This window comes from Apteryx mantelli, chromosome 34, assembly GCF_036417845.1.
Source record: "Apteryx mantelli isolate bAptMan1 chromosome 34, bAptMan1.hap1, whole genome shotgun sequence".
In the NCBI taxonomy this organism is placed as follows: domain Eukaryota; kingdom Metazoa; phylum Chordata; class Aves; order Apterygiformes; family Apterygidae; genus Apteryx; species Apteryx mantelli.
The window spans coordinates 462,401-484,835 of record NC_090011.1 but is presented as its reverse complement, the minus strand read 5'-3'; the positions used below and the strand labels follow the sequence as shown (position 1 = coordinate 484,835).

The window sequence follows — 22,435 nt, the reverse complement described above, 5'->3', positions numbered from 1 at the left end:
TGTGCACAAAGGATCTCAGTGGATCCCAGAGCGTGCAGATGTCCCAGCAAATCCCAGCAGGTCCCCTGAAGTCCCAGCATGTGCAGGGGTCCCCAGAGCAGGTTGGGTTCCCAGCAGATCCCAGCTGGTCCCAGTGTGCACAGTGGTCCCAGGGCATCTCGGTGGGTCCTAGTGTGTGCAGTGGTCCCAGCAGATCCCAGTGGGTCCCAGTGTGTACAGTGGTTCTAGCAGGCCCCAGTGCCTGAGTGCTGTGCCATCCCCCCAGAACCATTCACAGTGCGGCTGGCCGGGGGCCCCAGCCGGTGCGTGGGGCGCGTGGAGGTGCGGCACGAGGGCCGCTGGGGCACCGTGTGCGACGACGACTGGGAGCTGCTGGATGCAGCCGTGGTGTGCAGGGAGCTGGGCTGCGGCACAGCCCTCTCTGCCCCATCGGGCGCCTGGTTCGGGGAGGGCTCAGGCCCCATCTGGCTCAACGGGCTGCGGTGCCGGGGCACCGAGGAGCGTCTCGAGCTGTGCCGGCACCGTGGCTGGCGCAAACACGTCTGCACCCACGAGGAAGATGCCAGCGCCGTGTGCTCAGGTGGGCAGCACCGGGAGGGCACTCGGCATCACCCCCTCCTGCTACTTGCTCCAGCCAGGGGGTTGCAAGCTGGGGAGGGTCACTGTCTCCGTCTCTCCCTACAGCTCACCCCTTCCAGCCCCTCAGCACTGCAGAGCCCTCCTTGCCCCTGACACCATGGCACGGCCACGCGCCCACTGCTCGCATCCCCACTCCGGGCTTCGTCACTCCACCACCTGGTGAGTTGAGCACCAATGTGCTATCAGGATGTCCTCCTGCCCCATGGGACTTTGTGCACCCCTGGTGCTGGGGTGGAGGGCTACTGGTGGTAACATGCAGGGCACCTTGCAGGTGGCATGGTGGTGCGACTGGCCGGGGGCCCCAGCCGGTGTGCAGGGCGCGTGGAGGTGTGGCACAAGGGGCGCTGGGGCACCGTGTGCGATGATGACTGGGGGCTGCCGGATGGGGCCGTGGTGTGCCGGGAGCTGGGCTGCGGTGCGGCGCTGGAGGCCCCCCGCGGTGCCCACTTTGGCCCTGGCACTGGGCCCATCTGGCTGGACGACATGGGCTGCAGCGGGGAGGAAACAGCGCTGGGACAGTGCCGGGCACAGCCCTGGGGCCAGAACAACTGCAATCACGAGGAGGACGCCAGCGTGGTGTGCACAGGTATGAATTGCGCAGGGGTACACTTCACAGGTAAGGCATGCATGGGTACAGTATGCACAAGTACAGCCTGCAGAGGTACAATATTTGTGGGTACAGTGTGCACAAGTAGATCATGCACAGGGACAGCATGCACAAGTATGGCCTGCACAGGTACGGCGTATGCAAGTACAGTTTGCACAAGTACAGTATGCACAGGTACGGTGTGTGGGGGTCCAGTGTGCACAGGTACAGCACACATGAGTCCAGTGTGAACACATATGGCAAGTGCAGGGTACGGGGTGTGCGTGGCACTGGTAGGGTGTGCGCAGATGCAGTATAACCAGGTACAGGGTGTGCAGGCATGGTGTGTGCAGCGAAGTTTTGCACAGGCATGGTGTGCACAGGTAAAGCATGCACAGGTATGGCAAGTGCAGGGTTTGGGGTGTGCAAGTACAGTGTGCACTGGTATGGTGTGCACAAGTACCCCCCCCCCGCCATATGCCCCAGGACCTGCACTGCCCCCTGCACCCCTCACCACCCACCCTGCTTGCACAACCCCACCATGCATCCCTCTGCCCTGTGCCTCCTGCCCCCTTGCACCTGTGCATGTCCCTCCACCCAAATAACCCCCATCACCTCCCTGAACACACATCCTATGAACAACCCAATGCACATGCCCCCGGGGCTGACCCCAGCCTCTCTCCCAGGCGGCCCCATGGTGCGGCTGACGGGCGCCGAGGGCCACTGCGCTGGCCGGCTGGAGGTCTTCCACGAGGGCCTCTGGGGCACCGTGTGCGACGACATGTGGGGGCTGCCGGATGCGGCCGTGGTGTGTCAGGAGCTGGGCTGCGGGGCGCCACTCTCAGCACCCGGAGCAGCCTTTTTTGGTGAGGGCTCCGGCCCCATCTGGCTGGACAACGTGCGGTGTCAAGGGAACGAGTCAGCCTTGCTGCAGTGCCCAGCTGCCCCATGGGGTGTCACGGACTGCCAGCACCGCGAGGATGCGGCGGTGGTCTGCACAGGTACCCACTCCAGAGAGGCAGAGCATAGGCTGGGAGAGGGTCGGGAGACGTGGGTATGTGTGCATGCACACACAGACCCTTTGCAGTGCACAGTACCTGTGCAGTGTGCACACATCCTTGCACATTCCTAGTCTGTGTGAAGTACATGCAGTACTTGTGCAGCAGCTTGTGCAAAGGGCAGTGCCCGTGCAGTGTCTATGCAGTGGGTGCATAGGTCAAATACCTGTGTATTGAGCCTGGTGCATGGAGTCCTTGTGGCTAATTTGCAGACAGCGCAAGAGTGCAGATGGGAGGGTGCAGTGCAGCTGTACTGCAAGCAGCAGGATTAGTGTGCAGCATGTGTGCAGTGCACAGGGACACCGGCCCTGTGCAACGTGTGTATGGGCAGAGTGTGGTGTGTGTGTACAGGGCACAGGGTGAGATGCATGCATGGGCAGGGTGCAGTGTGTTCAGCATGCGTGCAGTGCACATGCAGCACGTGCAGATTAGAGTTCACCCTGGTCTCCTATGCACACAGATGAGCTGAAGTCCCTGGATGTACGGCCTGCAGAGCCCACTCCCCACCAGCCACCGATGAAGCCAACACGGTTCCCATCCTCGGCTGTGCCACGCAAGAAGACACAGGCCCGCGTCCCTGGCTCTTCCAAGACAGCCATGGCCAGCAAGCCTGTGGCAGGGACAGCCCGGAAGGGTAGGTGGACTGGGCTGGAGGTCCCTGTGTGGTGCCCATTGCCCCATGTGAGGCAGCTGGGAGCTGGAGGGTGACACAACCCCATGCCTGGTGGTGACGTGAGGCACATTGTTTTGCAGGGCCAGCTCAGCTCCGTTTGGCTGGGGGCCCCGGGCGATGTGCGGGGCGCGTGGAGGTGCTGCATGCCAGGCGCTGGGGGACCGTGTGTGATGATGGCTGGAGCTTGGCAGCCGCAACAGTCGTCTGCCGGGAGCTGGGATGTGGGGCAGCCCTGGAGAGCCCCGGCAGGGCCCGGTATGGCCCGGGCACTGGTCCTATCTGGCTGGATGAGATGAACTGCACGGGGACAGAGCCTGCACTGTGGCGGTGCCCAGCGGAGCCCTGGGGCAGGCACAACTGCAACCACCACGAGGACGCGGCTGCAGTGTGTGAAGGTGGGATTGCCCCAGGCTGGGGCAGCAAGCTTAGCCCAGGGACTGTCTCGATGCTGTCACAGCAGGGACCCCAGCAGAGACTCCTGGGGGGCTAGAGCAGGCTTTGGGAGCACTCCCCACATTCCACAGTCCCTGGCCCCCAGCAATGCCCCTGCCCCAGCCTCTGGTCCCGGGTGCCCCCCAGCTCTCCATCCCCAGAGTCCAAGGTCTCTGCACAGAGATGGGTTGCAAGGGGCCCTGAGAGGCTGAGAGAGGGGCTGGTGAGGATGCAGAAAAGCAGGGACCCCCTGTGCTGAAGGACCCCTGGTTGGAGCATTGCCCTGGGGGCAGGCGTGGGGCCAGGGTGAGGCCTCCCCGCGCAGGTGGTCTGGATGGAGAGGTCCCAGGGCTGTGCAGCCCAGGGCAAGGGCTGAGCTGTCCTCTCTCTGCTGCAGGGCAAAGGGACCTGCCATCAGCACTGGGGACCCTGCCACCAACCAACAGCACTCTGAGCACCCAGCACCCTGCAGGACAGGGTCCGGCCAGCACCACCCTGCGCACCCAGCAGTCAGCAGGACGGGATGCAACTGGTACCACCCCGAGTGCCCAGCACCCTGCAGGACGGGATCGAGTTGGCCCCACCCAGGGAAAAGGCAGGCGGGATCCAGTCAGTATCATCAGGATCACACGACTCAAAGCAGAACAAGATCCAGCTGGTATCATCCAGAGCACCAAGCCCAAGTCAGGACGGGATCCAGGTGGCACCTCCAGGTCCAAAGCAGGATGGGTTCCAGCAGGCACCAACAGGTCCAAAGCAGGACGGGATCCAGCTGGTGCCACCAGGTCCAAAGCAGGATGGGTTCCAGCTGGCACCAACAGGTCCAAGGCAGGACGGGATCCAGTAGGCACCATCCGCATCAGCCGGCCCAAAGCAGGGCAGGATCCAGTTGGTATCATATGGATCACCCGGCCCAAAGCAGGGCAGAATGCGGCAGGTGCCATCCAGACCACCAGGAGCCCATCAGGACAGGGTTTGGGTGCGACGACACAGAGCACCAATCCCAAAACAGGACAGGATCCAGTTGGTGCAATCCAGAGCACCCAGCACCCAGCAGGACAGGATCCCATTGATGCCACCCAAAACATTAAGCCCAAAGCAGGATGGGATCCCGTTGGTACCACGGAGAGCACCTGGCACCGATCAGGACAGGATCCTGTTGGTACCACCCAACTCCAAGCAGGGCAGGATCTAGCAGTTGCCATCCAAATCACCCAGCACCCATCAGGACAGGATCCCATTGGTGCCACCCAGCCCAAAGCAGGGCAGGATCTGGTTGCTACCACAAGTACCAGGCCCAGAGATGGACAGGGCTCAGACCACACCATGTTGCTCCCAGCAGGACTGGGTCCAGCTGAAACTGAGGACACCCAGCCCCTCCCTGAATGGGATGTAGGCGCTATTACATGGAGTAACCAGAACTTAGCAGAACTAGGTCCAGATGATGCCACACAGAGCACACATCCTTCAGTAGTACCAGGTCCAGACTCAGTAGTACTGGGTCCAGACAATATCACACAGAGCACACCTCCTGCAGTAGAACTGGGTCCAGATGATACCACATGGAGCACACGTCCTTCAGTAGTACTTGGTCCAGACTCAGTAGCACCGGGTCCAGATGATATCACGCAGAGCACACATCCTGCAGCAGAACTGGGTCTAGATGGCACCACAGGGAGCACACATCCTGTAGCAGAGGTCCATCCGGATGGTATCATGAAGCATGAACTCCCTGAAGCAGAACTGGATTCAGATGATACCACACAGAGCACATATCCTTCAGCAGAACTGGGTCCAAATGGTACCACGTGGAGCACACATCCTTCAACAGAACTTGGCCCAGCTGGTACCATGCAGAGCATACACTTTGCAGCAGAACTGCATCTGAATGGTACCACATGGAGCATACATGCCAAAGAAGACTTGGCTCCAGGTGGTACTACTTGGAGCAAACATCCTGCAGCAGAATTGGGTCCAGACAGTACCCTATGGAGCACATATCCTGCAACAGAAGTGGGTCCAGATGGTACCATGCAGAGCACAAGTCTTGCAGCAGAACTGGGTCCAGAAGGTACTAAACAGGGCTGCAAAATCTCGGAAGAAATTTTTGCGAAGAAGATGGATGAAGTGTGAGAGGGATGGGGGGGTGGATGGAAGGACAGCAAAGAATACGCATGGTTAGACAGAGAATGGACAGCAGGAGGATGTTTGAATGGAGAGTGAGGTGGAGGGAGAGATGATGGGTGAATGGATAGAAATGAAGGACTGACGGAAGAATGGATGACTCAGAGAGCAAGGAAAAGGATCAGATGGATGGCCAGAGGAGCAGCAAGAAAGAGGGAAGGAAGGATGGACAAGAGATGGCCAAACAGACAGCAGAGGAGGGCTGGATGGATGTATGGACAGCAAGGAGCAAGGATGGGTGGATAGACAGAAGGACAGTGAGGAGGAAGGGATGGATGGAGGAATGAATGAATGAATAGCCAGGAGGTCAGAGAGATACAGCTACAGGACAGTGAGGAGAGATGGACACTGAGGAGGAGGGAGGGATGGAAGAATGGATGGACTGACAGCAAGGAGGAGGGGATGAGCAGACAGATGAATGGACAGGTAGATGGAGAGCAAGGAGGAGGGTAGAGAGGGAAAGAAGGCTGCATGGAAGGGTGGATGGTGGGAAGCAAGGAGGAGAAAGGGATGGATGACTGACTACAAGGGGGCAGGGTGACAGGCCAGTGTTGGGTGGAAGGCTTTTAAGGAGAAGGATGGGTGAAGGAGGAGTAGACAGATGAAGAGAGGGACAGACAGGAGGGGAGAGATGATGGAGGGAGGCCAGATGGGTGTCAGGGTGTGCTGGGCAGTTGCCAGGGGACTGGATGGATGTGGTGGCCCCGCTGTGCTGCAGGGCTTGGCCATGTGCAGCTCGGTGCTCTCTGCAACTTTGGGTGCCTCCTGTGTCAGAGTCTGGACCAAGCATGGACACTTTTCACCCAACATCCAGGGCGGGAGGCTTGGGTGGGGCTGGAGGCCATGACATGGGGGCCTCATGGACCTGTGTGTTCCTTCCCTCCCCAGATGCTGACTTGGACCCTGACCCTGCTGGGGTCTCTGCTCGCCCCACAGAGCCCCGCCCAGCCCACTTGCCTCAGCACCCAACTCTGATGACAGCAGCCCCCCTTGCCCTTGCAGTCCACCAGGGCCCAGCCTCCAGCACCCCCTTCCTGCACCCTACAGGGACCCCCAGCACCCAGAGACACCCAGCACCCACCCAGCCCCACACAGGGATCTCCAGGACCCAGAGCCTCCCAGCACCCATGCAGCACCCCACAGGGATCCCCAGCACCCAAAGACCCCCTGCACCCACTCAACCCCCCACCAGGACCTCCAGCACCCAGAGCCCCCCAGCACCCATGCAGCACCCCACAGGGACCCTCAGCACCCAGAGACACCCAGCACCCACCCAGCCCCACACAGGGATCTCCAGGACCCAGAGCCCCTCAGCACCCATGCAGCACCCCACAAGGATCCCCAGCACCCAAAGACCCCCTGCACCCACTCAACCCCCCACCAGGACCTCCAGCACCCAGAGCCCCCCAGCACCCATGCAGCACCCCACAGGGACCCTCAGCACCCAGAGACACCCAGCACCCACCCAGCCCCACACAGGGATCTCCAGGACCCAGAGCCCCTCAGCACCCATGCAGCACCCCACAAGGATCCCCAGCACCCAAAGACCCCCTGCACCCACTCAACCCCCCACCAGGACCTCCAGCACCCAGAGCCCCCCAGCACCCATGCAGCACCCCACAGGGACCCTCAGCACCCAGAGACACCCAGCACCCACCCAGCCCCACACAGGGATCTCCAGGACCCAGAGCGCCTCAACACCCATGCAGCACCCCACAAGGATCCCCAGCACCCAAAGACCCCCTGCACCCACTCAACCCCCCACCAGGACCTCCAGCACCCAGAGCCCTCCAGCACCCATGCAGCACCCCACAGGGACCCCCAGCACCCACACAGCACCCACGCAGCACCCCATGGTGACCCCCAGCACCCAGACACAGCATGACCCTTCCCAGCCAACCACAGGGACGCCCGGTTCCCAGAGCCCCCCAGCCCTTTCTCAGCACCCTGCAGGGACCCTCAACATCTCACAGGAACCTTCAGCACCCATGCAGTACCCCACAGGGACCCCCAGCACGCAGTCAGAGCTTACACTGTCCCAGAGCCCAGCTGCAGAGCTCCCTAGCACTTGGACACAGCCAACCCCTACCCAGCACACCACAGAGACCCCCGCAGTAGCCTCTAGCACCAAGAGAACCCCAGGACCCACCAATGCCCCTACAGCATCCCCCAGGACCCAGAGATCCACAGCACCCACCCAGATCCCCAGCCTCCAGAGCCCCCCAGCACCCATCCAGCTCTCCACAGCATCCCCCAGCCCCCAGAGCCCCCCAGCATCCCCCCAGCACCCCATGGAGACCTCCAGCACCTGGACAAAACCTGCACCTAGTGAGCCTCCCATGGAGACCCCCAGCCCTTACATACGTGCTGCCCCCTCCAACCACCCCATGGAGACCCCCAGAATCCGGAGACCTCCAGCACCCACCCAGCCCCCCATCAAAGACCCCCACACTCAAAGACCTCCAGCACCCATGCAGCACCACAAGGAAACCCCCAGCCTTTACAAACATGCTGCTCCCTCCGAGCACTCCACAGAGATCTCTAGCACCCAGAGAACCCCAGCAACCTCCCAGGCCCCCATAGAGCCCCTCAGCACACAGAGCCCCCCAGTACCCACCCAGCACTCCATGGAGACCCCCAGCATTTCCATGCAAGCTGCTCCCTCCAAGCACTTCATGGAGACTCCCAGCTCCAAGAGCCTGCCAGCACCCACCCAGTGCCCCACAGAAGCCTTCAGCACACATCCTGCCAGCACTCCAACAGGCTCCATGGTGGCTGGGGCCATGCACACAGGTATGGCTCGGGGGGAGCAGTGGCGGGGGGGGGGAGGGGTGTCCTGTCTGCAAACCCTGAGCTCTTGATTTGCATTCAGCTGGGATGCCCAGGCTCTGGGGCAAAGCAGGGAAGGGCTCTGGGAAGCAGCCCAAAGGACCCAGGCGTCTGGGCCCCCAGGGGGGATTCTGGGCCCTACTCTGAACCCCCCATCCTGGATCTTGAAGAGGATGGAGGGTGGGTCGCTTTAGGGGTTTCTGTTTCTCACCCCACAGGTCCGGCTCCACTGGCACAGGAGGTCATGTCGCCAGCACTCCCTGCAGCGGGGGTCCCGACGGCAGGGCAAGCCAGGGCTCAGGTGGGGTCTGGGCGCTGCGTGTCCTGCATCACGCCTGAGCTGCAGGACCTGCTCCAGGAGGTGCGGGAGCTGCGCGGGGAGCTGCGAGAGCTCGCCCATGCCCAGCGGCAGGGCAGCCAGCACCTAGAGTCTATTGCCGGCAGCCTGGCAGAGCTGGCGAGCTCCGTCCGCCACCTCCTGGGGGGGCTTTCGCTGTGGTCACGGGGCCGAGGGCCTCCCCCGTGCCGCCGGGAGCCCCCTCCGGCTCTTGGGCAGTAATGGCCAGGTGCCCCTCAGCAATGCCATGGGCAGGCCCCCGAGCGTGAATCCGCGGGCAGGCAGCTCAGGCGGTGCTGGGTGGCTCTGGGCACCCAGGGCCCCTTGCAAAACCCTGGCTGCAAGTCAAATAAAACAGAGCTGGTTCTCTGGAGCGTCTCCGAGGCTGTAGCAAATAAGGCTTCAGCTGCGTAGGAGGGGAAGTGCCCCCGACTGCATCCACTCCCATACCAGCAGACAACCACCAGAGTCCAGGGAGCAGCTTGGGATGGCATGAAGGCAAAGGGATGCAGGGTATCGAGTCCTCCTTGGATCTCCTGGGTGTTCCCAGGCTGTGGCAGGATCTACCTTTTGTGCAGCCATTGGGATGGTTTAATCTCTCTGGACTCTTCCACATCTGGGAGTCACTAGGACTGACTCAAAGCCCTTTGTCTCTTTGTCTGGGTGGATGGCTTCAGTCCTGGTCTTTATCTTCATCTCTTATCTTGTTAACATCTTCCTCTGTCTCTACGGCTGGAGTCTGCTTAGTTTTCTTTCCCCAGGCCCTTGCTTTAGTGTGGGATTGGGCTGTGCCTTGCTTGTTTTAGGCAGTCTTTCCAGCTGTCCTTGATCTCCTGATCTGACTGTCAGGAGAAGATGCCCCCTGGGACCTTGGTGCCCTCAGGGCAGCCCAAGGCTGAGCACGGCCTCTGTTAGGGCACAGTGGTCTCGGGTGCACAGAGGTGTCAAGACCTTCTGGGACAATGTTGCATGGAGAGAGCACAAGAAACACCTCAGGGCACTGCTGCTTGTGAACTCATTGGTGCCTTGAGTCCTATTTCCGCAGTTTGGGGGAACCTGTCTCTGCTTCCTCTGCTCAGCTCCATAGCCACAGCCCCACTGGGCTGGCTGCCACCAGTACAAGAACCCCCTTCCTGAAGACCGCCCTCCCCACAGGACTCTTCCCGGATCCATGGCGCCCATCCAGCTTGCGCAGCAGTTCCCCTTCCTCCCTGGGTGCTTTCGCTTCCTCCCTGGTGGCCCTGGCGCCTCGGCTTGCCCCAGCCCCCTTCAGCTGCCCCCCAGGCCTGAGCCTTAATTGGGGGGGATGAGGAGCTAGGAGCTGGGCAATGCTGGGCTCATGGCCAGCAGGAGCAGGATGATGCTTGCCCACGGCTGGTGTGCATGCCATTGCATCCTGCTTGCATCCCTGGCCCCATCTGGGTCCCTGTGAGCAGCCCAGGGGCCCCCAGCTGTCCCTAGCCTTGTGGACCTGGGCTGTCCCAGCCCTGCCCCTCGCTGGGATGGGAGCTTTAAAAGGATGGCCCAGGGGTGCTCCCCCCGAGGCAGCAAGCAGCATGGGGTGTCTGGACAGCCTCGGGCTGTGCCTGGGTGAGGGACCGCAGGTCATCAGGGTGGGCAGGGGGCTGGGGCAGGGCAAGACAGGGATGGGGGGAGTACAGAACTGGGTGTGCAATGGGAGTTACAGAGCTGGGTGCATGATGGGTGGGATACAGAGTGGGATGTGCAATGGGTGGGGTACAGAACTTGGTGTGCACATGAGGGTACAGAGGTAGGTGTGCATATGGAGGGGTTGCAGAGGTGGGTGTGCAATGGGGGCTACAGAGGTGGGTGTGCATATGGAGGGGTTGCAGAGGTGGGTGTGCAATGGGGGCTACAGAGGTGGATGTGTATATGGAAGGGTTACAGAGGTGGGTGTGCAATGGGGGCTACAGAGGTGGATGTGTATATGGAAGGGTTACAGAGATGGGTGTGCAAATTGGAGTACAGAGCATGAGGGGTTTACAGAGCTGTATGTGTGTACATGGGGAATTAGAGAGCTGGGTGTGCACATGAGGGTTACAGAGGTGGGTGTGCAAAATGAGGTACAGAGTTGGGTGTGCCTTGTGGGGGTACTAAAGTGGGTGTGCACATGGGAGGGTACAGTGCTGGATGTGCAAATTAGGGGTATAGATCTGAGTGTGTGCATGGGGGGGGTTGCAGAGGTGTGTGGGCACATGGGGTACAGAGCTGGGTGTGCAGATGGGGGGGTTGCAGAGCTCTGTGTGTGTGTGTGTGTGTATGCATGTGTATGGGGTTGTCGATGGCACATGGGGAAGTTCATGCATGAAGCTGTCACTGACAAGCACGGGCAGTGGGTTTGTACAGGAAGGACTGTGTGTGGGTGGAAGGGAGGTAGCTGTGTGTGTATTAGGGTGTTTGTGGGGTGTGTTGGGGTGCAGTGGGCTTTGTGGTGGAGTGTTGGGTGTGGGGTGTCGGGTTGTCAGCGGGGTGAGGTGCTGTTGTCTCAGTCCCACTCCCAGCTCTTCCCTCTCTCCCCCCCAGCTCTGTGCTGCAGTGCTGTCGCTGGATCTGGTACGTAGGGGGTCCCCTGGGTGCCCATGGGTGTCCCCAGGGTGCCCCTTGGGTGTCCCTAGAGTCACTGGCTGCAGGATGTGGCAGGTGCTGGGACATGGGCAAATGCAGCTGGAGCCAAACTGGGCAGCCTGGGGTTGAACTGGGCGGGCGGGGTCCAAGCTGGGTAGACTGCGGCTGAGCTGGGCATCCTAAAGCTTTGTGGGGCAGCCTGGGGCCAAGCTGGGCAGATTGAGGCTGAGCTGGGCAGGCAGGGGCCAAGCTGGGTAGACTGGGGCTGAGCTGGGCAGCCTGGAGCTGTGTGGGGCAGCCTGGGGCTGCGCAGGGCAGGCTGGGGCTGTGTGGGGCAGGCTGGGCATAGCAGGGCTGAACTGGGCAGACTGGAGCTGTGCTGGGCAGACTGGGGCTGAGCTGAGCATGTGGAGGTGGCTAGGGTATCCCAATGGGCAGGGATGTGTGCCAAGGCATGGTGCAACGGGCCTACGGCTTGGACACTTGAACACAGCCAGGTCCCTGTGTCTCTTCTCCAATGCAGAGGCATCCGTCCGTCTGTCAGGCGGCCGCTCGCACTGCAGTGGGCATGTGGAGGTCTACCACGGTGGCCACTGGGGCACCGTGTGTAGCCACGGATGGGACACGGTGGCAGCCCGTGTGCTGTGCCGGCAGCTGGGCTGTGGGCGGCCACGGCGGGTCCCTGTGCAATGTCACACCTTCGCGCCCAGCCAGGCACCGGTAACGCTGAGCCGGGTGGAGTGCATGGGGCAGGAGACGGCCCTGGCGCAGTGCATCCTCCAGCCGGGGCATGGGCAATCCTGCCCCCCAGATCAGCTTGCAGGCGTTGAGTGCCATGGTGAGCATGCATGGGGACTGTGTGGGAGGATCTTTCCAAGTGGGTCCATCCAGTTTCTTGGCTCGACCCCCGCTATCTACACAGAACCCTTCCGGCTGAGGCTGGTGAGTGGACTCGGGCAGTGTGCGGGGCGCCTGGAGGTGTGGCACAACAGGAGATGGGGCACCGTGTGTGACGATGGCTGGACCACAGTCAACTCCGACGTGGTGTGCCGGGAGCTGGGCTGTGGCGTGGCGCAGCCCGTGCCCCGGCTGCCTGTGGACTGGCCCCGTTTCGTTCCGGGCAAGGGGCACATCTGGCTGGACGACGTCCGCTGCAGAGGTCACGAGGGGAGCCTGAGGGACTGCGCCCACCGTGTCTGGGGGTATCACGACTGCTCCCACACCGAGGATGTCAGTGTGGTCTGCCAGGTGTGTGACCCTTCCCCAGAGTGGATGTGGACCCAAGACACCTGGATCAGGCCACACTCATCCTCTCCTCCTTGCAGGATGCCTGAGCACCATGCCTCCACCCCCAGGCCCACCCTGCTCCCAGCAGCCACCGCATCCCCCACCAGAGCATCCCCTCTGCAGCCTCTCCAGGGCAGCCCTCAGTCTCTGGCTCCAGGAAGGACCCTGCATATGATGGGCTTCCCCCAGAGGAGGCCAGCGAAGGGAGCAGGGGCTCCTTGCAACATTTGCACTGCGGTGTCTGCCAGATACCCACCACCACCTCCCCTCTCTGCCCCTACCAAATCATTAAACATGGAGTACTCAACGTTGGTGTGCATAGGCAGCCAGCCCCCACAGGGCAGGATGGGGCTCTCCGTGACATATTTCAGTGGGAGAAGGCTGTGTTGTGGCCATGGGGTTGTGCTGCACTTCAGGGGCCAGTGCAGTGCTGGGGCTGAGCTGAGCCCAGGTCTGTGCCATGCAGGGGCTGTGCCATGTCCTGGGCCGTGCCATGCTCCAGGTCTTGCCATACCCAGGGCTGTGCCATGTCCTCAGCTATACCATGCCCAGGGCTGTGCCATGAAGCATCTGTGCTATGCCCAGGGCAGTGCCATGTCCTGGGCTGGGCTGTGCAGGGTCCAGGCCATACTCAGGTCTGGGCCAAACAGGGTCCATGCCATCCCATGCCCAAGTCTGTTGCATGCTGGGGCTCTGCTGTGCCCAGGTCTGTGCCATGCTGGGGCTGTGCCATGCCAGGACTGTACCTTGGCCAGGGCTGTGCCATGCTCCAGGACTGTACCTTGCCCAAGGCTGTGCCATGCTCCAAACCTTGCAATTCCCAGGACTGTGCCATGCTGGTGCCATGATGCCCCAGAGCTGTGCCATATTTTGGATTGTGCCATGAAGGAGGTGTGCAATGCTTTAGGCTTTGCCCTGTCCAGGACTATGTCAAGCTGGTGCCGTGCCACCCCAGGGCTGTGCCGTGCCATGCCAGGTCCTGGAGCTGAGAGGTGCTGTGCGGAGGCTGGTGGTGGATTTAGCACAGGCAAGCTGGGGGTGCAGGAGCAGGTGGGATGCCGGCTGACCCAGGCAGCCCAGGTGCAGAGCTGAGCCACGGCCTGGCATCCAGCCCAGCTCCTCCTCCATGCTGCTCCCTGACCCCATTATGAAATAGCTTGTTAGCACTAATCCCCACCAGGCCCTCAGGCTGCCACCTGTCCCCAGCTCCTGAGCACCCAGTGCCGGGCCCTGGGGGATGGGGCCACCCTGGGCCTTGGCCAGCAGCTCTGCCCTCCAGCTCCCTGCCCTCGGGGCATGGGCAGAGGCCAGGCTCCGACCAGGGGGCAGGCATGGGGCATGAGGCAGGGCCACAGGGTCTAAGGTGGGGCAGCAGGGCAGCATGGAGGGCACTGCGGGCCATGGGGGGAGGGCAGACAGGGGGAACAGGGCAGTGGCTTGTGGGACACCAGGGCTGCAGAGGGGCAGGGCATGGGACAGTGGGGGCCATGGGTGCAGAGAGCATGGGTGCAGGGAGCATGGGTGCAGGGGGAGCCAGTGCTGCAGAGGGGACAGAAGTGCACAGGCACTGGGGACTGTCAGTGCAGAGGGCATGGGTGCACAAGGGATCAGGACCAGGGGTGGAAGGGAAAAGTGTACAGGGCACTGGGGCCCATAGGTGCAAAGCATGTGGGTGCAAAGAGAATGGGTGCAGTAGAGCTGTAGAGGGGAAGGGCATGGGACAGTGGGATCCCTCAGCAGAGGACATGGGTACAAGGAGCATGGGTGTAGGGAGGGACAGGGCTACAGAGGGGCAGGACATGGGGCACTGGTGGCCATGGGTGCAGAGAGCAGGGATTCAGGAGGGATCAGGACTAGGGGTGGGAGGGAGAAGTGTACGGGACACTGGTGGCCATGGGTGCAGAGTGTATGGGTGCAGAGGGCATGGGTGCAGGGGGGACCAGGGCTGCAGAAGGGAAGAGCATGGGGTCCTGGAGGCTGTGGGTGCAGAGGAAGTAGGGTTTGGGGGCCATGTCCCATCCATGATGACAAAAGGGATGGGGACAAGGCTGGGGGCAGTAAGGAGGGTGCAGCGGGGGGGACAGCATGAAGCAGGACAGCCCTGGCCCCTCTGCAGTGGGTAGCAGGACAGGGCTGTGTCAGGTTTTTTCCTCCGGCCCAGGGAGCGGCGGCTGAGCTCAGCAGTACCATGTCACACACGTCACCTGGCCCAGCTGCCCGCGGGCTATTTCCAGTGCCCCCGCACCTGTTTGTACCTCCACCCCCAGCCACCCCCGCAGTCCTGTCACCACGTTCCCTCCCACGCTCTGGGGACGCTGGCCAACAAAGGTCACTGCCCTTCCCCAGGGAACAGACGCCTACATCCTCCACATGCCACCGGGGCCAGAGACGTGCCCTCGGGGCTGGAGACGGCAGGGCTGAGTGCATGCTGATGGCCGGACCCCTGGGACAGTCCCAAACCCTGGAGGGGTAGGAGGGTGCAGTGCTTAGAGCAGGGCACGATGCCTGCCCCAGGGTGGGGGGGGGGAGATCTGGGGGATGTCTCCCTGGCCTTGTGTCCCCCTGCTATCAATCTCCACTCCCAAGTAAACAGGCTGAGAAGGGCAGCATGAGGAAGTCTTTAGGACGTGGCTGCGTGACCTTTTCCGGCTGGCTGCAGGCCAAGCGGGTCCTGCTAATGTGCTGTCAAGTATTAATTATCTTCCAGCAGGCTGGGGTCAGGGCAGCTCTGAGCAGCTGGGATGGGGCGAAAGAGCAGCTGGAGAGAGAGCAGTGGGAGCAATAACAACTGCAGAGCTGACACTGAGGGAGAAGGAGAGACATGGTCTGGGAAACTGCAGGGGACCGGTGGGCACAACCCCAGAAGCTCAGGGAGAGGGAGGCATCTAACCTGGGAACTGGAAGAGAGGGAGGGATATGGCCTGAGAACTGGGGGGAGGGGGAGGGCACAGTCCCAGGAGCTGGGGAAAGGAATGGGATATGGCCTGGAAACTGGGGGAGAGGGAGGGATGTGGCCTGGGAACTAGGGGAGAGGGAGGACACAATCCAAGGAGCTGGGGGAGAGGGAGGGATATAGCCTGGGAACTGGGGAAAAAGTGAGGGGATGTGGCCTGGGAATTGGGGAAAAAGGGAAGGATATGGCCTGGAAACTGAAGGGCAAGGGGCCAGCACGGCGCTAGGGTGCAAGGAGAGGGATGAGCAGGCTACTTTGACCCACCACGTGCTCTGCTCCAGCCCAGTGCTTGGGGAGATGACCACCCCTCACCACATCCACACCATCACTGCATCCTCCCCCAGCAGGACCCAGGCATCTGGCTGTGCTGGGCTCCAGTAGGAGCTGGGCACAGGATATGCCCCACCACCTCCTGCTCCCAGCTCCTCCTGCCCCAGTGACCAGTCAACACATTTCAAAGAAGGACTGCTTCCTTGGCAGGACAACGCATGTGTGTGCCGCCAGGAGGGCTTTGCCAGCCTCATCCCAAAATAGACCCCAGGAAATCTCCCCGCAGAGAGGCCCAGATGTGAGTCAGACCAGGGGCTTGCAGGACACAGGGGCTCGTGTGGCCAGGCAGGCAGGGCTGGGGGGTGCCCAAGACACTGGCAGATTTGGGACAGCATGGGGACAGTCAGTTGGTCCCTTGGGGCACTCAGCAATGTTTCCCCGTGCATGGCATGGGGCTGGGACACCACGGCCCTGGGATCGCTATGGGCAAGTAACAGACCTGACCCTCTCACATCTGTCCCCCAGGCCGTCCTGCACCACAACTGTGGGGGTTGGGGCCCACTGCTTGCTCCCAGCCCCTGCCCCAGCCCCACACCCCCATGCAACCCAGCCCTGTGTCTACACAGCAACAGGACATCAGGTGAAACTCGAGGGGGAGCCCTGTGAGATATTGCATGAAGGGAGACCAAACCATTGTCCCCATCTTCTGGATCACCTCACAGATCATGCTTGGAGAGGGGAAACTGAGGCACACAGAGGAGTGGCCATATAGTGCTGCATCCTTGCAGTCCCCACCTCGCAGCCCTGGCCAGGCTATAGTGCTCTTCACCCTGTGGACCGTGGGTTGTGGTGTTGCTGGTTTGTGGGTTGTGGTGGTCCCTGTTGGGCTGTTGCAAGGGGAGACCAGTGGGGTGCGATTGCAGCTGGGCTGAGGGTTGCGGCCCTGGGAGGTGTCTTATGGTTGTGGCATTGCTGGGGTTGTGGCTGTGGTTGTGGCTGGTGATGAGCTGTAGCATTTCAGGTATGATGATTGTGGCTGGGCAGTGTGCTGTGACATTGCCAGGGCTGCGTGTTGTGGCTGGGCTGCATGTTGTGACATTGCCAGAGCTGTGTGTTGTGGCTGGGTTGGGTTATGATGTTGCCAGGGCTGTGTGTTGTGGCTGGGCTGTGTGTTGTGACACTGCCAGGGCTGTGCGTTGTGGTAGGGCTGCGTGTTGTGACATTGCCAGAGCTGTGTGTTGTGGCTGGGCTGTGTGGTGTGACATTGCCAGAGCTGTGCATTGTGGCTAGGCTGTGTGTTGTGACACTGCCAAGGTTGCATGTTGTGACTGGGCTGTGTCACAGCATTGCCAGGCACCCATGCTGCAGCACCAGTGGGCCATGTGTTGCAGCAGTGCCCCAGAGCATTGCACCGACAGCTCCAGCTGTGTGCTAGCCGGCTAGTGCTGTCTGTGTCCACCCACGTTGCGCTTGTGCGCCTGTGCACATTCTCCACAGGACGGTGCATGGCCCATCAGGTTCCATACGCGGTGGCTGAGCCGTGAGTGGAAATAGGACGCAACTCTTGCAAGACAGCTGCGGCTCCAGGGCACCAAATGCTGAGCCTATAGTTAAAAGCCGGTTGCTGCAGCTGGGGACAGTGCAGGCAGCAAGGCACTGTACCAGGTGTGGGCATGGCCCTGCAGAAGCGCTGGTGGCAGCCTCTCATGCAAGGGGCAGTGGGGCAAGAGGGGGTGGCCATGGAGCAGAGGGGCCACAGGCAGCAGAGCTGAGCAAGCCACAGGCTGAGCCGTACTGTGACCAGCAGGCTCAGTGCACCATGCAGCCCCGTGCGGGCAGTGAGGCTGCAGGGTGCCTGGCCCTGGCAGTGCTAAGGGCTGCCTGTCTGTCCATTTGCCCCCCGTTCTCGGTGGGCAGCCCTCCGTGCTGTACGTCTGGCCATGCCTGCTGGGCGTGCTCTGTGCTGTCTGTCTATCTGCCCATCCAAACAGCGCTGCAGGTTGGCTGTACATCCCATGCACCATGCTCTGTCTGCCCATCCGCACAAGCTGTACTCAAAACTGTCTTTCCAGACATCCAGCCAGCCAGTCTCCCCACACAGCTTTGCTCCTCACTTTCTTTGCCCCTGCCTGCAGGGCCCTGGGCTGTCCATCCATCAGCCCATGCACCATGATCTGTCTGTCCCCCTGTGCCATGCTCCAGGCTGTGTGTCTGTCCATCCTTGCTCACAGTGCTGTCTGTCCATTCGCCCAATGCACAGTGCTGTTTCCCCATGCCATGCCCCATGCTGTTTGTCTGTGCTCACATGCCATGGTCTGCTTGTGCTCCATGCCTCGCTCCAGCCTGTCTGTCTGTCCCCTCACGTGGTGCTCTGTCTGGTCCCCCATGCCACGCTCTGCGCTGTCTGTCTGTCCTGGTGCAGCACTCCATGCTGTCCTTCTCTCTGTGCCCTTTCACGCGCCGACGCCAGGCTCCTAGGCCATGCTCTGTGCTGTGTGTCCATCTGGCCGTGCTGGCAGCCCCTGCCAAGACGGGGGCTGGCGGGGTGGCCCATGCATCCCCCTGGCCGCCCTGAGCAGCCCGGGCGATGCCGGGGACTGTCCAGCGCCTGCCTCCTGCCTATGTTTGGAAGTCGGCATGAATTGCGCCTGACACATGTTCCCTGCGAGCGAGCGGGAGAGATTAGCGCGGGCCGGCACTGCCCTGGGGACGGAGGCCACGGAGAGCGCAGGAAAGTCTGAGTCACAGCTCCCGGTGCCCAGGAAGGCTGCGGGGGCCAGGGACGCGGAGCAGTGCCCTGCGTGCACCTGGCTGTGCTGGCGGCACCGGGGCACAGCACAAGGCCCAGCACAGGGACACAGGTGAGGCATGCAGCTCTCCCAACTGCCTAGCTGCTTGGCTGTCCCCACGCACCCCTGTATCCCTGCTGCAATGCCTGCCTGGCCGTCTGTCCTATCCATCTGGGCACCCTGGATGGACACGCGCGGGTCCCCAGCCTCTTGCTTGCAGCTTTTGGGCACGGCAGGACCCTCTCTGCTCAGCCCCCCAGCAGCGCACAGGGGGACGGGCCATAGCCCCGGTGCTCCATGATGGCCCATGGGTCCAGCGGGCACTGGTGGTCCTGGTCATGTGCGCCCGGAGGAGCCGGTGCTGGCAGTGACGCTACTGCAGCTGTGCAGGTGGCTGCAGCTGGCAGCACTGGCAGGATGGCAGAAGGGTCCTGGGTCCTGTTTCACAGCTGGGAATGGACGAGCAAAGAGCTGGGATACGGCAAAGGGCAGAGCCAGCTTTGGAACCATGTGGGGTGGGACAGAGCCAGCCGCAACCCTTGCCATGGGGACAGTGTGGGGTGGGACAGAGCCAGCCGCAACCCTTGCCATGGGGACAGTGTGGGGTGGGACAGAGCCAGCCCCAACTCCTGCCATGGGGCAATGTGGGGTGGGACAGAGTCAGCCATGACCTCTGTGTACTGGGATGCACTGGGAGGGACTGGGCTTGGCTGGGCTGGACTGGGTTGGACTAGACTGGGCTGCACTAGGCTGGCTGGATTGAGATGGCATGGATTGGTTTGGGCTAGGTTGGACTGGGCTAGACTGGGTTGGACTGGGCTGATTTGGACAGGTTGGCCTGGGCTTCACTAGACTGGGCTTGGGCTAGATTTGACTGGTCTGGACTGCACTGGACTGCACTGGACTGGATTGGGCTGGGCTGGGCTGGACTGGATTGAACTGGGCTGGACTGGGCTGGATTGAGCCAGGCTAGACTGGGTAGGAAAGGGCTGGACTGGACTGAGCTGGGCTGGACTGGACTGAGCTGGGCTGGACTGGTCTACAGGGTTGGACTGGGCTGGATTGAACCAGGCTAGACTGGGTGGGACAGGGTTGGATTGGACCAGGCTGGTCAGGCTTCACTAGAATGGGCTGTCCTAGGCTGGGATAGCCATGGCAGGTACTGCTGTTACCCTTCAAGGACGTCCTGCAGCCTGGGAGTGGGGCAGACAGCTGTCCAGGGCCGGCCTGGCCTCTTCAGGCAGCCGAGACCCACTCAGGGCTGAGTGCAGCCGAGATCCCTGAGACAGCCCTGAGAGGCAGCCAGGAATCTGATAGGGTACTTGGGTGGCCGCAGGGCACATGGAGGCATCAGAAGAGGACGGGGAGGACAACGAGGCGTTCCTGGAGCAGCTGATGGCACGGACGGGACAGGAGATGCCGCTGCAGGAGCTGGAGGAACAGTATGACGTGCTGGAGGAGTTGGGCAGTGGGTCCTATGGCCGTGTGGTGCTCACAGAGCCCCGGGATGGAGGTGAGGGGCTCTGGGAGGCAGGGAGAGCCTGCTGCTGGGGGACCTGCTCCAGCTGTGCACAGATGTGTGCAGCTGTGTCTGTGCCCAGCCCCATCCATGCCTGTACACACAACTGAGCCAGCCCTGCAGGTGCCAAGCCCCATCTCTGCCCAACAAAGTCCATGCCAGCCTGCCCTTTCCAGCTCATCCATCCCCATCTCTGCCCAACCTCTTCAGTACCAGATCCTGTCTGTGACAGATCCTGCCCCATCTGTGCCCAGTGCTTCCCATGCTGACCCAACCCAAACTCTGCCCCATCTCCCCCCCTTTCCACCCCTATGGGGCTGACCTGTCCCCTTTCTCAGGCTCACCAGTGGTCCTCAAGCTGATGGCAAAGGCACAGACGGAACGGCAGGCATTCCTGCGGGAGTACTGCATCACCTTGTGCCTCTCTGGCCATGACGCTTGCATCCGTGCCCTGCCCATCGCCTTTGAGAGTGCCACACACTTTGCCTTTGGGCAGGAACTTGCTCCTGCTGGGGACCTGTGTGCCCTCCTCAACCCAGGGGTATGTGCTGCTGTGGGGCTCTGCTGTGGGTCTAGGACACGAAGGGCCAGCTGGGGGTTAAAAGAGGGGTGAGAGCCATGAAGTGTGGGGATATGCAGCAGGGTGTGGGGAGGGGGTGCAGGGACAGCTTTGCAGGAAGGGTAGTGACACTGTGTGAGCAGAGAAATCCTTGCAGCAGGTTATGCTTGCAGTGAGCGTGTGTCTATGTGCATGCCTCTGTATGTGGTGAAATTTTGCAGTGGGTGGAGTGATACTGTGTGGTGACACCTTTTGCAGTTGGGTACATGTTCACTCTTTGTATGGGGAGATCCTTTGCAGTGGGATGCACACTCATTCTCTGTGGGGAGACCCTTTGCAGCAGGTGCACGCTTACACTGTGTGCGGGGAGACCTTTTGCAGTGGTGCACACTCACAGTGTGTTTGGGGAGACTCCTTGCAGTGCAGGAATGTGGCCTTGGGCAACTGATGGATGAAGCATGTGTAGGAGATGCCAGGCAGAATGTTGGGTGCAATACCAGTGTGGTATGGCTCTGCTGGGTGTGGTGGCACCAGCACCCAGGGCACCGTGGGCAGGAGGTCCTGGAGGTGGTGTGGACAGCAGGGCTGCTCTGCAGCAGGCTGTCCTGGGATCAGGCTGTGCAGCAGGTGACAGTGTCACTCCTCCATGCAGGAGGGCCTTCCGGAGGTGCTGGTGAAGCGCTGTGCATCCCAGGTGGCCGAGGCACTGGATTTCATGCACAGCCGGGCCCTGGTGCACCGGGACGTGAAGCTGGACAACGTGCTGCTCTTCGATAGTGAGTGCCGCCGGGTGAAGCTGGGTGACTTTGGGCTCACGCGCCTGCAGGGCTCTGCGGTCTTTGCCATGTCAGGCACGCTGCCCTACGCTGCACCAGAGCTCTGCCTGCTTCAGGGCTCCGACACGCTGGAGCTGGACTCCAGCCTGGATGTGTGGGCTTTCGCCGTGCTGCTCTTCTGTCTCTGCACAGGCTGCTTCCCCTGGGCTGTGGCTGTCAGCTCCGACCCGCAGTTCGAGGACTTCAGCACCTGGCAGGACAGTGCAGTGGGGTGGGGGGTGCCATCATCCTGGCAGACCTTCAGCTCTGGGGCGCAAGAGATGTTCCGGCGCCTGCTCACGCTCGACCCTGACCGCCGGAGCCCAGCCATTGAGGTGCAGAAATACCTGTCCCTGCCATGGGTGATGGCCCAGAGCCAGGGTTCGGAGAGCACCAGAGCTCAGCCTGCGAACCATGACAGACAGGAACTGGCATCAAGCAGTTCCCAGTCCCCCCTTGCCCAGGGCTGTGCCTCAGCCAGCAGCTCAGAGGGGAGCCAGCCCACTGCCCAGGGGGCATGTGGGGCCGAGCTGGAAGGACAGGAGACTGCCAGCAGGAGGGAGCAGGGCAACAGCAGCCAGAGCGGAGAGAATGGGGTTCCCACAACCCCTGCTAATGCTCTGGCCCTGTGCCACTAGCCAGCATCTCTCTTCCTCCCCTAGGCTGGGAGCGGGTGCTCTCCAGACGTCTGGGCCAAGGTCTTCTGATGGGCTGGGGTGGAAACCTATTCCCTGTACAATGTCCTGGGCCTGAGAAGGGAGAGAGCATGAGGGACAGGGAGGGGAGTCTTGCAGGATAAGGGCTCATGGGCAGCAGGCCAGGCTAGAAATGTGCTACAAACATAGGAAGAGAAGCAATGTCTAAAGAAGCCTCTGGAGAGGGTCAGGTACCCTAACCCCGTGACTCAAGACCTCTTATC

At 61.7% G+C, this 22,435-nt stretch overlaps 2 protein-coding genes across 2 annotated transcripts in view; both read left to right on the top strand.

The window, feature by feature from the left end:
• The window catches only part of LOC106482029 (uncharacterized), a 255,295-nt gene extending 242,447 nt beyond the window's left edge, over positions 1-12,848 (top strand). The window contains exons 30-44 of the mRNA XM_067314260.1: positions 266-580; positions 685-798; positions 911-1,225; positions 1,912-2,226; positions 2,744-2,917; positions 3,037-3,351; positions 3,786-5,459; positions 6,461-8,365; positions 8,620-8,956; positions 9,784-9,854; positions 10,224-10,328; positions 11,283-11,312; positions 11,848-12,162; positions 12,247-12,572; positions 12,650-12,848. Coding sequence (XP_067170361.1) covers positions 266-580; positions 685-798; positions 911-1,225; positions 1,912-2,226; positions 2,744-2,917; positions 3,037-3,351; positions 3,786-5,459; positions 6,461-8,365; positions 8,620-8,956; positions 9,784-9,854; positions 10,224-10,328; positions 11,283-11,312; positions 11,848-12,162; positions 12,247-12,572; positions 12,650-12,658 — 6,320 coding nt within the window. The 3' untranslated portion in view covers positions 12,659-12,848. The remainder of the gene's footprint in view (positions 1-265; positions 581-684; positions 799-910; positions 1,226-1,911; positions 2,227-2,743; positions 2,918-3,036; positions 3,352-3,785; positions 5,460-6,460; positions 8,366-8,619; positions 8,957-9,783; positions 9,855-10,223; positions 10,329-11,282; positions 11,313-11,847; positions 12,163-12,246; positions 12,573-12,649) is intronic.
• A 7,116-nt stretch (positions 12,849-19,964) lies between these two features.
• Positions 19,965-22,154, top strand: LOC106482028 (uncharacterized serine/threonine-protein kinase SBK3-like). Its single transcript, XM_013939539.1, has 3 exons — positions 19,965-20,136; positions 20,481-20,683; positions 21,354-22,154. The coding sequence occupies exons 1-3, from the start codon at positions 19,965-19,967 to the stop codon at positions 22,152-22,154; spliced, it is 1,176 nt and encodes a 391-aa protein (XP_013794993.1).
• The last annotated feature ends 281 nt before the right edge of the window (positions 22,155-22,435 follow it).

What these genes read in the sequence shown, in the direction of transcription:
- LOC106482028 (XM_013939539.1), top strand. Translation starts at nt 19,965, where the DNA reads ATGGAGGCATCAGAAGAGGACGGGGAGGACAACGAGGCGTTCCTGGAG. An exon ending in CACAGAGCCCCGGGATGGAG is followed by an intron (nt 20,137 to 20,480) that starts GTGAGGGGCTCT and finishes CCCCTTTCTCAG; the next exon opens with GCTCACCAGTGGTCCTCAAG. An exon ending in GTGCCCTCCTCAACCCAGGG is followed by an intron (nt 20,684 to 21,353) that starts GTATGTGCTGCT and finishes TCCTCCATGCAG; the next exon opens with GAGGGCCTTCCGGAGGTGCT.